Source organism: Canis lupus, chromosome 13 (genome assembly GCF_003254725.2).
Source record: "Canis lupus dingo isolate Sandy chromosome 13, ASM325472v2, whole genome shotgun sequence".
In the NCBI taxonomy this organism is placed as follows: domain Eukaryota; kingdom Metazoa; phylum Chordata; class Mammalia; order Carnivora; family Canidae; genus Canis; species Canis lupus.
The window spans coordinates 43,823,882-43,837,589 of NC_064255.1; the positions used below are offsets into that span (position 1 = coordinate 43,823,882).

General features: G+C 39.6%; 1 protein-coding gene across 8 annotated transcripts in view; it reads left to right on the forward strand.

The window, feature by feature from the left end:
• Positions 1–13,708, forward strand: part of ATP10D (ATPase phospholipid transporting 10D (putative)) — a 100,097-nt gene that overhangs the window by 19,099 nt on the left and 67,290 nt on the right. For 7 of the 8 annotated variants that reach the window (XM_049092932.1, XM_025435810.3, XM_049092931.1 and 4 more), the window contains 2 exons: positions 7,847–8,173; positions 10,348–10,542. In XM_049092932.1, coding sequence (XP_048948889.1) covers positions 7,884–8,173; positions 10,348–10,542 — 485 coding nt within the window. In that variant the 5' untranslated portion in view covers positions 7,847–7,883. Of the gene's footprint in view, positions 1–7,296; positions 7,445–7,846; positions 8,174–10,347; positions 10,543–13,708 lie in introns of those variants that run through there. The other variant, XM_049092933.1, reaches the window with a different exon arrangement.

Here is a 13,708-nt window from a genome sequence, read left to right on the forward strand (position 1 = left end):
TAAAATATTTTTAAATAAAAATCTGATTTTTTTAATGTGATGTAAAGTAGGAATGTAGCTTTCTGGTTTTCAAGATGGATAACCATTTATTCCAGAGGTGTTAAGTCACCATTTTCCCACTGGTTTGGAATTCCACGTTTCCAATTACTTTTCTCTTTATACAGGGATCTACTTTGGGGCCCTCTGCATTACTTTTCTCTTGCCATTATACAACCACAGTTTAGTGGCTTAGAAACCCCCTTTTGAGTACAGGTATGACATGACTTGGTTCTTTGCTCAGGTCCTAAAAGGCTGAAATAGGATGTTATCCAAGCTGATTTCTTACCTGAAAACTCTGGGGAAGAATCCACTTCCCGCCTTCCTCAGGTTGTTGGCAAAACTCCATTCCTTACAGTGGAGGACTACATCTCCAGGTTCTTGCTGGCTGTCACTAGGAGGCTGCTCTCAACCTCTAGAGACAAGCAGCAGCCATTCTTTTGCATTGTATTTAATTTGATGGATTTTATTGAGTTTTTCCACCAATATTCCTGAGTGACATGGGTTTATAGTTTTTTGTGGCAATTATGAAAAAGTTTACATATTTTTAATGCATATAGATATTTATATGATGATGATAAATGATTACTTGCAATGAAAGGTTTTTTGTTGTGTGTTTTTTTTTTAACTGTATGATTAGCTGTGAAGGAGTGTTCCAAGTTGGTTGTGTGCAACATTTGATTTATGTTTTATTTGATTTATTTATTTATTCATGAGAGAGAGAGAGAGAGGAGAGGCTCCATGCAGGAAGTCCGATGTGGGACTTGATCCTAGGACTCCAGGATCACGTCCTGGGCCGAAGGCAGGTGCTAAACCGCTGAGCCACCTAGGGATCCCCATTTGGTTTAGGTTAATCTCATACCCAGGCCTTCTTTCCTAGTGTTAACATGTTAAGAATCTTGACCTTTAGGCTCTGTGGCCATGTTAATTAATTTTTAAATTCTAGCATTAGATAAAATTTAAAATTCTAGCATTAGATAAAATGGTAATGTTGGTTAAAGCAAAGTGTCCAGAGTGAGTTAGGTGTGCTTTTTTTTTTTTTTTTGACACTGCATATTTGGGTAATGTTGGGCTTCAAGTGTCCATGCTCAGCCCAGGAACATTTCATATAGTTAATCTTTAATAGTATTTTTCTGTCACTAACCAGCAGCAACTTTTTTGTAACCCAAATTTTCACAAGTAGTAGTTTACTCTTAAACTAAAAAGGAAGTTAGGAATGAAGACTTTAATAAAACCTAGGTAAATCGTAGGTTTTTAAAATTTTTTAATGAAATACTGAATCTCCCTGCCTTTAAGAACAGTAGCTCGTTGAGGAGTAAGGTATGTAGATCTGAAAATACTTTATGGTTCTAAGTTATAATAATTGAACTTTAAGCATTCAAGTTCTTTGTGTTTTCTTAAATAGTAATTTTGAAGGCAGTGTTCCAATCAGTAGCAGAGTATTAGATCAAATAAAGCATTTTGTGTATTGGCAGAACCCCGTGACAAATCAGCTCTTTTTGAGGTGGGCTAAATCTTAGAATTATGAATGACATCCTTGAAAAATCCTAAAAATGCTTCATACTGAGTTGATCATTAGAGTTTTGTCTACTGGGTTGCTTTGTTTCCCAGTGGGAACAGTTGAGAAGAGAGGGTATTGCTATCCTCAGGTAGTTGGCAGGCTTTTCATTTAAATGAAAAGCAAAGTTGCTAAAGCTAGCGTGAGTTATATACAGTTTAAGAAATGAAATATAGATAAGTCCTTGGATATTGTTGTTAGGGTCAATACTGTGCGTACAAATTCTCAATATTTACGCATAAATACTGTAATTGGGAGAACATTTTCCAGATAATCACATTTGTTAACTTCACTTAGCACTTGACTATGGCTTGACTATGACTTGACTATGATTCACACACTAGTCTGAGGGCTTTACATATATTAACTCAGTTAATCCTCACAACAACCCTTTGATCAAGGTTCGCTGGCAAGTGCAGGTGCCGGGAATTGATGTCGGGGTCTAGCTCCAGAGTCGGTGCTCTTAATCACTACTGTACTGCTTACTAGTCTTATAAATACAGTAGGAAAGAATACAAGGATTTTCTGTAAGAGTCTTTCAGGCTTGGAGAAGCAGATTCCTTCTATTAATAAATGAATGCAATCATAGGCTGACTGCTTCTGTTTTCTCAAAGTATTATTATTCCTGCTTCTAATGGAAGGAAAGCCGGGCCGAATCATGAAAGAGGAAATGGGGTGTTTTGTTTCCTTTCCCCATGCTACACCTCTTTTCTATAAAAGTCAGTGATCAACAGTCATTTGTTGATGATCTAACTTTGGCCAAGCATTAGACTCTGTTGTGGAGTTTGGAAAGCACAATGATGTGCTTCCTGACTCTGAAGAACAAAGCCACCTGCTGTACCTTGAAGCAAGTGCAGTGACTGGGCCACACTCGGGATCATAATGGGAGTAGAGAGGGAATGCCTTACTGCATGTCCTGTGTGGATCCTCCCCAATCCCCCACCGCCCCCCCCCACCCAACTCCATGGCCAAACTAAAACAGTCTAAAGGAAGAGCAGGGGCTGGTGTGGTGAGTGGATGATAGGATTGACCAGCCATCCAGAAAGCATTTGCAGAGGTGGTGAGATAAGCTATGCTGGGCAACCTTCCTGATAAATCACCTGGGTACTAATTAAATTCCACATTTGTGGGCCCCATTCTAGATCCTTGTAATCAGGATCTCCAGGGCAGGGGCCCAGGGGACTTATTGACAGAAGCTTAGAAAACACCAGACAAGTGGAATATGGTTTGTTCCTGAACAAACCATATTCATTGGGGTGGCTTTCAGAGAAAATGGTTGAGGGAAGAGATCAGATAGTGTGAAGGTCATTTCATGTCATGCCCATCTTTTGTGGTTATTTGGTCTTCTATTTGTATCCTACTTCATGCTATCAACAGGTATATTGAACTGAGCGTTCCCTTAGGGTTGGACAACTTTATTTAATTTGAGAGGTATATTGACAGTTTGGATCTCAGCCCAACTTACAGGGTTACCAACCTTGACTTCTGTATGGCCTGAGAAATTGCCAGAGAAGAGAGTGAGAGTGGGGAACAGAATGAACATTGTCTCCAGTGTGTCCCATGGCTCTTCAAGGTGTCTCATTTTTTTCATTAGCAAGCTGAGGTGCAGAGGTTAATTACATAGGTCACACACCTAATAAGTGATGCTGCAGCTGATAGTCGAGCCAGTCTCTAGGGCAGAAAGAATGTGATTTGTTGAAAAGTGGTGAACAGAGTGCTCATTCACTGAATTAAAACAAGGGAGCTAGAAAATGAAGGGTTAGGGTCAGGGGCTATAGTAAAAAAAAAAGAAGTCTTCTGACATTTATCATGTGAAAATATATGCCCAATATTCTGTGGCGGGTTTTTTTCCTTTTAAGAGAAACGAAGTATCAGTATTTTATGTGAATTTATCTCTATTTGAAATGCCAGTCCTATATTTGAAAAAATTATCATGATACAAGATGCATCATTGAGTAGAATTTTGCTTAGGAGTCATTGGTTTGGGACCTCTGGGTTAGGTAAATCTCTAAAGTCTGAGCTTTAAAATATGATTCATGATGATTCTTAATGAGATATGATTTACTCCAATTTGCTTTCCTTTCATATCTTAGAGAAATTTTGCTGAATATTTATGTGAACTATTATTGATAGCAGAGCCTTCTTTACATAGTCACATACTTTGGGGGCTTGCCGGGGGTAGATGGAGAAAGGTTAAAAGGCTGTCTCCTCCCAGTTGGGTGGGAAAAGTGTTGCCCTCCCGGAACATTCTAGTCCAGCTGCTGTTTTCCCTGCCTTTCTACCAGAGCAGGAGCTGAAAGTGGATCAGTTCACTTCCTTGTGTGCTTTCAGCCCATGTGGAACTGCATGTGGTGTCTTCCCAAAGTGTGTATCACAACGTTATTAGTAGACCTTGAAACCAATCCATTGCATCTTGACCAGCATGAAAATGAGAAAGAGACTGAGATAGAGAGAGGAGAGAGAATAGAGTAGAATAGAAAAAGGATACATTGCAAGTAATAAGGATAAGAATTGTTTTATAATTTTTGTTTCAGCTGTATATGTATGTGGGTGTGTGGGTTCTAGGTTACCTCAAAGAACCTATTTCTCACTGACCTGGCAGTTGACAAATTTTGAAAACGCTTGAAGTACAATGACTAAGTAGATCCTTGGTCATTCCTGCTCAAGATAAAATGGTTTAAATTCTGAACTGGAAGCTTGAAAGGATTTTTACCACATGTCATTATCTCCACATCTGGTCTTTTTTCCCTGGAGAATGCTAACACCGCCTCTGCCTTGTGTAGATCAGTCCTTTGATCTGGTAATCACTTTTCAGGAGAACATGGCGGTGCTGAGAGGAAGGCCTTGTATGATGATGAGCCCCTGGTGTTAGAGAGAAGGATGCAGATTCAGTGGCTGAGGAGGCCAATAACTAGCCTCAATTCTATCCTCACCAGAATTCCTTGGGAAGAAGAAATTGGGGAAGGGGGAAGACAATCTTTGAGTAAATAGAGCATCTAACAAAAATCTAAGGGCATGGAAGGGGCGTGGACGGTGGTGGAGGTGGGGCTATTCTGGGAATGAAATGTTCCCCGGTCATAGATTTGTCTCTTTGCAACTGAGTGAGTTGGGGAGAGAGAAGGTTCTGGAATAGAGCCCTGGAATGAAAAGCTGATTGTTTTTGTGAACCACTAAGTGTTTTTGCTAGGGTGGAGTTGTTAGATAGACCGCGAATTACCAGAAGTGAACACCTCCCACATGTCATATTTGTCTAAGTATTCCTGTTTACATTTTCAAGAAATTATACTTTGGAATTTAAAAATTTAAGTAGAATCTATATTACTGTTGAGATTCTGGGCACCAGAGGGATACACACACTCCTAGGTCTTACTAAGAATTTAATTGCAAATGAAAACTTAAAGTTGCTAGAAATACTGTAAAGTTTCAACCCTCTGAGGAACACAAAGTTTGTCCTAAGTCCCCTGACGTGCATGGGGCGAAATGCATGGAAAGCACTTAGTATTTTTACATTATCTATTGATTCATTTATAAAGCACTTTCTTACATCCTTATTCCGGGGGAGATTTCTGGATATGTTATGAATTACTTTAATAGCAAACTGTCATTACTAGTTACAGGTTAAGAAGCTATTTTTATACCCCGAAGTGAAAACCAGACTTTTCACATTACTTCAGATGTGGGCTTTTAAAAAATTATGTTGAAAAGATAGAAATATTTTGGCCAATGTTTACCGATTTAACTCTTGGTGAACACATACAATTTTAGAGAGCAAACTCCAAAGAACAGAGACCTGAGAAGGATAGACGTTTTTTTGTTTTGTTTTGTTTTGCTTTGTTTTGCTTTGTTTTTCTTTTTCATCATTAGTATAAAATTGAAAAGCCTGGGGCCCCTGGGTGGCTCAGATGGTTAAGCATCTGCCTTTGGCTCAGGTCATGATCTCTGAGTCCTGGCACCAAGCCCCACATCTGGCTCCCTGCTCAGTGGGGCATCTGGTTCTCCCTTTCCCTCTGCCTCTCCCCACCACTTGGGCTCTCAACAACAAAAAACCCTGATAAGACTGACTTTACGAATATTTTCTCTCAGTGGGAATAGAGGTTCAATATCCAGATACACACACTTGGAGGCTGTTGTGTTCTTCCCATTAAAAGGACTTTCTGCTCTTACTTGTTTTTATTATTTTGCTTTAGGTCACGTAATTTTTAAGGGTCTGGTGGACTTTTAGATTATTATTTGTAATTCGGCTTACTTTCTGTAAATACAATGATAAAGTGATGCCGCAAACTGTAATCCGTTGGATTGCTTAAGGACCGATGTATAGTACATAAGTGAGCTAGCAAGAATCAATTATTAGAAATATTGACTACATTACTAGAATGTCATTGGACCAGATCTTCAGGGTTATTAGGTAATGATCTATGATTTCAGATCAGTGAAAGTCGGATACAATTTTAATGTTCTTAGAGGGAAACCTATTAATTTCTGATTAATATAACATTTTAGAGAAAATAATCCATAGACATGTTATAAACTTAGAATGAAGCTTAGGAAGGAAGTCAGCTTAAATAATTTACCCAAACTACTTAAGGGCCTCAAACACCCATTTTATACCTGGGATTGCATTTATGTATTTACATGCCTGTCACCTCACCTAGACCCTGAATGCTTAGAGAAAAGGGATCTAGGTCTTAAATCATCTCTGCATCTCTGTATTCCTAGCCTGTTCTAGTTGCTAGCACATAACCTCATTTTTCTCCAGATGTGGTCTGGGGAGTTTTGTTAATGGTTCAGATTACCAGAACAAACTCACTGATTTGTTAAATAATCTCCAGAGGTGAACTCCAGTGGAAGGGGATAAATAAATGCAATGACACTGATAAGTAAGAATAGAAACCAAGTCCTCCAGACCTTGTCCTCTACATCTTGGTGACATGCTAGTTACCAAGCATGGACTTTCATTGAACATCTAAGTGCCAGCTACTCTGGATTCAACAATCCGTGAAGCACATTAATAATTAAAGCAGCAACTGTTAGAAAGAGTTAGTTTGAATCCGCCTTACCTACTTACAAACCATATACATTTTTAGCAAGTTACTTTATTCTCTAAGTCTGTTTACTCTTTTGTAAAATAGAAACACCTGTGTCATAAGATTGATGTAATTATTAAATAAGATAATGCATGTAACATGCTTTGCAACATGCTTAGAATATGGTGTGCTCTTAGCTTTTGTTTTCTTTTAAATTAATGAGCTTACATTCTAAGCAGGGCTGAAAATAAGGAAAACTTGGAAATAAGGAAAATAAGGAAGAGACCATATAAGAGTTAGATTTTGTTTTATGACCACCCTAAAAACTTGGTGATGTAATTTTTATTGACTCACAATTTGGTGGGTTGGCAGTTTGGGTTGAGCTCAGTTGGGACAATTCATCTCTGTTCTAGGTTGGGTCATTGGGCACACACATGGGTTAATGGTCAGCTGGGAGTCGTTGGCCTTACCCATGTTTTGACAGGAGCAGTGGTGGTAAGTGGGTCATGTGTACTCATCATCTAGTAAACTAGCCTGTACTCAGACACCTGGTAGTGGTCACAGAGCTTTTAAGAGAGAGAGAGAAGTTGTTCCATGAGCAAGCACTGAATTTTCAAGCCTCTGCTTCTGTTGTGTTTACTGGTCTTCCATTACCCAAAGAAAGGCACATGGCCAAGCCCAGGTTCATTGGGTCCTCCCACTTGATGGATGAAGGATTGTGTATCTAGGAATGGAAGGAATTTGTGGCCATTTTTATAAAATCCGCACAGAATGGATTTTATGGACTGCTTCTTCTGTATCAAGCTTTATCCTGGATAATTTACATGTAAGTCATTCAGTCCTTAACAAAAATTTCCTGACATGTGTGGCATTCCCACTTCAAAGATGAGAAAGCTAATTATCAGATAAATTGAGAGGCTTGTCCACGTTAAACCCAAATTACTTGCTTCAAGTTATGGAGTGGCTTTTAGGTGCTGTCTCTTATTGCTTCAATGATCAGATGGTTGGCTCTTGAGGCAGAAGGTGTTTGCTTTATTTAATAAGAATTTTGTTAAAATGGAAGTTCCAAAGACCAGCTTTACTTCAAAGCCTAGTTTTACTTTATACCCATTGGGTCATATATTGTTTGATATGGAAAAAAAATTTAATTTTACTACCCATACTATCCTTTAAGACTTTCTGGAAGCTTATGCGAAGTGCTTTAGGGGTTTTTTGTTTGTTTTGCTAGATTACCTGCATACCCCGGATCTCAGCGCATTTTGGACATGACCGAGTTTCTGCGATGGGCCAGGTATCACTGGCAGCGACTAACGGGCGGCACAAACAGGGATGACGATGAGAGGCCATACAACTATTCCTCTCTGCTGGCCTGTGGGGGCAAGTCCTCTCAGACTCCCAAAGTGGCGGGAAGGCACCGGGTTGTCATTCCCCACCTCCGGCCCTTCAAGGATGAGTATGAAAAGTTCTCTGGCACCTACGTGAATAACCGAATACGAACAACAAAATACACACTTCTAAATTTTGTGCCAAGAAATCTATTTGAACAATTTCACAGGTATTTTTATTTATTTATTGAAAGAAAAAATCTTAGCATGGTCATTGTTATTCTAGTTGGCATAAGATTTTTAAAATTTCTGTAACATATGTCACCTAATAAGCTAAGATTTGGAACATTTTCTTTGACAATTCTAGTAGTTTGTGATGCAGTGTTGAGCCCTTTACAATTGGTAAGATGCTTTCTCTTGACCAGAGAAGATATTGTTGTTTTCCTATTGTAGATTAGAAAACGAAGTTTGTTACTGTGGTTTACCCAACATCATGCCAGTGATAAGGAGCAGACCAGGGGCCCTAGCCTTGAATCTTTTCACTCTTGCTTCCATATTCTTTCCATTAGACCATGCTGTGTTTTAATTTTAGCTTTCTCTTACTGGGCGATATGGGAGAAATAGAGCTCTGAAGCAAGTGCAGATGTAAGATGCTACCAGGTGAAGCAGTGACATAGTTCAGTTTAATATGTAGTTATTGAAGCTCTCCTATGTGTTTAGGCATTGAAGGAAATACACATCTAAATGGTGCTCCTTTCCTAATGAAGTTTGCAGTCTAGCAAGGGAAACAAGATGTGTATGCAATGAAAAGACATCACATTTAGGGTGTGATGAGTGATGTAAAGTGCTACCAAGTAGGATGGAAGCCTCAGAAAAGAGAGAACAGCAAGAGGAAATGACATTTGGCATTTGAACTTAATTATGAAAAAAGATTATGGAGAGCAGGTGAGATTTTCAAGGCAGAGGTGTCAGCAAAGCACGTTTTAACTGGAGGAAGGGGTATGAATAAAAGCAGGAAGGCAGTAGCATACATTGCTTGAGGTCTGGAACGTGGAGCCCTCTACCTGGAGCAATTAGAAGTAAAGCAAAGGCAGAGAGAACATGTAGGGAGATGCTCCATATCCCCTGGTGAATGGTAAGACCTGAGCTTAGAAGAATGTGAGAATGAAAAGAAAGTTTATCTATTTCAGATATTATGGAGTAGATGTGGGGAATTAAGTAAAAGATGGCATGAACATACTGAGCTGAGAGGACCAGAAGGATTAGCAGAAAAAGCTAAAGATAGGAATAAAAAGAAACTTGGTTAGACTTTTTTTTTTTTTTTTTGTAAATGTTGAGTTTGAGATGCTAATGCGAGTATATAGATTCTCAGCATTCATGATTCATTCTACATATATTCATTCTCATTATTCACTGTATGTAGATTCCATGTGCATTGATTTAAATGATGGGTATATTTAAAAATATAGACGGGAATTTGCTGAATTAAGGCTCTAAATGCTATGGGTGATTCTGTCTTTTATGAAGTTTGCAGTCTAGTGCCCTTGAGGAAATCAGGACCTGAAACCTGAACAGAGTTCAAGGGACCTCGGTGTAGGCTTGGATACACTCCACATGGAAATAATTGAAGCCAAAAAAGTAGCAAAAAGGGGTTGAGAAAGAAATTTTCAGTTAATAAAAGGAGTTGGCGGTGAGGAAGGAAAAATGTAGGTAAATTAATTTTGAGAAGTTTAATGGTTAATGAGGGAAATGATATGATAAAAATGGAAGAGGCTATAAAGAATTGAGATTATAGTTCTTTTAAGGAAATGGGCTACTTGAATTTACCTTAGGAGCCTGGTGGGTAGTTAAATATATAAAATAAGGGAGTGGAAGAAGTTCCTGAAGATGGTGAATCTCATAAAAGCTAAAATAGAAGGATTGGTCTCAAGGAGAAAAAAACAAAACAAAACACCAAACCTTTCAGGTTTCTTCTTTATTTATTTTGAGCTTTGTTTGAATCTAATGTTTGGACATGCAAATTAACTTCTGAAGCCAGACAGTTGAGGTTTTTAAAAATTTATTTCTACAGTGTGTTAGCATTGAATTTCCTCTAAATTTTTTGAGCTCTTAAAAAGAAAATAGTCTTTTCAGTTATGCTTCTTATGTTTTACACAACTCAAGACTGTCACACTCATATTTACTATTATATATTTAAGAAAGAATACCTCTCCTTTATTACAGTAATGCCATGAGCTGGATGTCTACAGGAGCTACTGATTGTTCAGATTTGTTAGGTTTTGCTAGTTCTCTATTCTGTAACATCAAAAACTTGTAGGAAAATGCCCTAAGGTATTTTTTGTCCCTTTTGCTTTAGGCTTTTATGTGATTTGTTAACACTTCTTTGTGTGTGTTTGGATTACAGGGCCGCCAATTTATATTTCCTGTTTCTAGCTGTCTTGAACTGGGTGCCTTTGGTGGAAGCCTTCCAAAAGGAAATTACAATGCTGCCTCTGGTGGTGGTCCTTACGATTATTGCAATTAAAGATGGTTTGGAAGATTACCGAAAATACAAAATCGACAAACAAATCAACAATTTAGTAACTAAAGTTTACAGTAGGTAAGTGTAACAGGAGCTGCCCAAAGGAATACACATGGGTCATTTAGAAACATGCAGAATGTTACTTTCCCCCCTTAGGTGTGATCAGGACCCTTTTTGATGTGGTGGTGGCGGTGATGTTTTCAACTAATGTTTATTAAGGACCCACAGTGAATTAAATTCAGGTGTCATAGCAGAACCAAAATGTGTAGATGGTCCTGATTTACGATGATCTGATTTAGGATTTTTTGACTCTGCAGTGGTACAAAGGCAGTATGTGTTCCGTGGAAATCTTACCTCAGAATTGGAATTCTGACCTTTTCCTGGACTAGCGATGTGGCAAGGTACTCTCATGATGCTGGGCAGCTGCAGGGAAGCTCATTTCCAGTCAGCCTGGTGATCATGAGGGTAAACGATGAATCATTTTGTACCCATAGAACCAGTCTGTTTTTCACTTTCAATAAATTGAAAGTAGTCAATAAATTGACAATAATCAATAAATTACACGAGACATTCAACACATTATTATAAAATAGACTTTGAGTTAGATGATTTTACCCAACTCTAAGCTCCTATAAATGGTCTGAGCACATTTTAGGAAGGTGGGCTAAGCTATGATGATCTGTAGGTTAGGCATATTACGTGCATTTCCACCTACAATATTTTCAACTTGCAATAAGTATATTGGGATGTAACCCTTTCATAAGTCAGGAAGGATCTGTATAAGCCATTGTCGATCTAGGAGTTGATAAATCAAAAGCTTCTATAACTTACGTATAAGTGGAACTGAAAGAATGAAACTTCATAAGAAGGAAAGCAAGCAGATAGTTTTTAATCCAGGATGTTCTAGTTTGGGGTTAATAAAAGGATGGGATATGAAAAATCTGAATGGATATGAAAAACAAGATGGAATATGAAGAAAAAGACCAGAGCTACCAATGGAGGAAAGATACTGAAAAACGGGGAAGAGTGTTCTCTTTTTTTGTGCACAAAGCTAGAGGTTTTATAAAACTCTTCCCATTGCAGTAACAGAGAGCGTTCATAACAGGAGGTCTTTTCTGAAGTGTATTTGCTGTGGTGGAGACTTGTATCTCCAGTATTTATTAAACAGAAAGACTGTGTAGCTAATAGTCTGAAAGGTGAGTTTCGAACTGTGCTATGTATTGTAAATCGACATTTGCAAATTCTTATAATACTTGTATCCAGAGACAACAGTGTTTTTAAGTCCTGTGTACATTGCGTATGTGTCTTACAAAATTAAGATTGTCCTGCATATATATTTAATCTAATTGTTTTAGCCTAATACTGCACCACAGCCATTTCCCAGGTCTTTATGAAAATGAATTACGAAGTTTGTAATATTAATTGTCTGGCATTCCCTTTTGTGAGAAATGTATCTTTTTAAAAAGTCATCATTAGAACAGATTTGTGAAATTTTGGGTCTAATATGTTAATTGCTTTACAAATGAGTGTATGATGTCACCCCCCCTCCCCCGCCCCACCAATTTCAGGAGTAGGAAATGCTTGTGGAGTGTTCTGGGGATACTGAGTATATTGACTTGGCCTGAGGTGGTAACCAGCTAAAGGAGCTGTAATGAGAAATGGAAAGAGAGGGAGCTTGAGGGCAACACTAGGCTACTCCTTGAACGTTGTCTTAATCAGGGTTGTCCAGAGAAATCAAACCAATAAAAATGAGATTTATTATCAGGAATTGGCTCACGTGATAATGGAGGCTAGAGAAACCCCCGTATCCGCAGCTGGTGTCTCAGGAAGGCCAGGGGTGCGGGTTGAAGGGCTGAGAGCTGCAGAACGGAGGGTGTAGATTCCAGTCCAAGCCTGAAGGCCTGAGAACCAGGGATGCTACGGTCGGAAGATCAGTGTCCCAGCTCAGGAGGGCAGAGAATAAACTCAACTTTTCTCTGCCTTTTTGTTCGCATGGGATTGGATGATACCCACTCACCCTGGGGAGGACCATCTGCTTTACTCAGTTTACCAAGTCGAATGCTAATTGCTCCCAGAAACACTCCCAGACACAGCCAGCAGTAATGTTTAACCAGTGTCTGGGCATCCCTAGTGCAGGTGATGCTTACAATGAACCATCAGAGATCTTTTCCTTTAGTGGTAGAGAATCTGTCACGTGTCTCCGATCTGATAGGGGCCCCCAAATGTGGGATGACCCCAAATAGGTCGAAGCCCGTGGTGTGGGTGGAGAAAGAATTCACCTGAGGCAGAATAGAGGCAATAGATAGATGCTTACTGAATACACCCGCAAAGGGGTGCAGTGGGGGCAGCGGGCAGGACCGCAGAGAAGCCTGAGTGCAACGGGGCAGGGGGTGCAGGCTGCTTAAAAGGGGAAGGTGAGGCGGTGTGGCCACATGGCATTTTTCCCTTTTCTTGTAGTCGTACCTGGTTGTAAGTAGCCCATTGCTCAGTTAAGGCTTATGGGTATCTTGAGGTGGGTCTCCTGAGGGGCCTGTCACTGTGGGCCCTTGTGCCTGGGTCAGGTTTCTATCACTCAAGCCTGGTACCTAAAAGTAGCCTCTACAGACTCCATCTCTCTCTCTCTCTCTTTTTTTTTTAAGTTTTTAAATTCCACTTAGTTAACATACAGCGTAATATTAATTTCAGTTGTACAATATAGTGATTTAACAATCCCACACATCACCCGGTGCTCCTCAGGATAAGTGCCCTCCTTAATCCCCATCACTTATTTCACCCAACCCCACACCTAACCTCCCCTCGGGTGACCATCAGTTCTCTATAGTTAAGAGTCTATTTCTAGGTTTGTGTGTGTGCTTTCTCTCCTCCGCCTCCCCCCACCCCCCAATTCCCACCCCTTGCTGGTTTCCATCTGTGGAGCAGAGAAGGAATGTGGTGAAAGATGTGCTTTAGGAATATAGGTCTACTCAAGTCCTGGGAATAGTCTCTGCAAATAGGGCAGACCTGCTTCTGCTAATCCATCAGGGGCCCTTGTGGGAGTAGATGCAAGGTACAGCAAGGGGTTCTTAGAAGAGATACTGTGAAGAAGAACCGAATTGAATTTGGTGAACCTCTGTGATTTCTCAGCTTTGGAGGAGAAAATAGACCACTGGTAGAAATAAGGATCCCTAAATTCACCTCAGGTAGGATGAACTGGAAATGGTAGCAGGACAGGCATCTCGGTGGAAAGGCCCCACGGACAAATAGG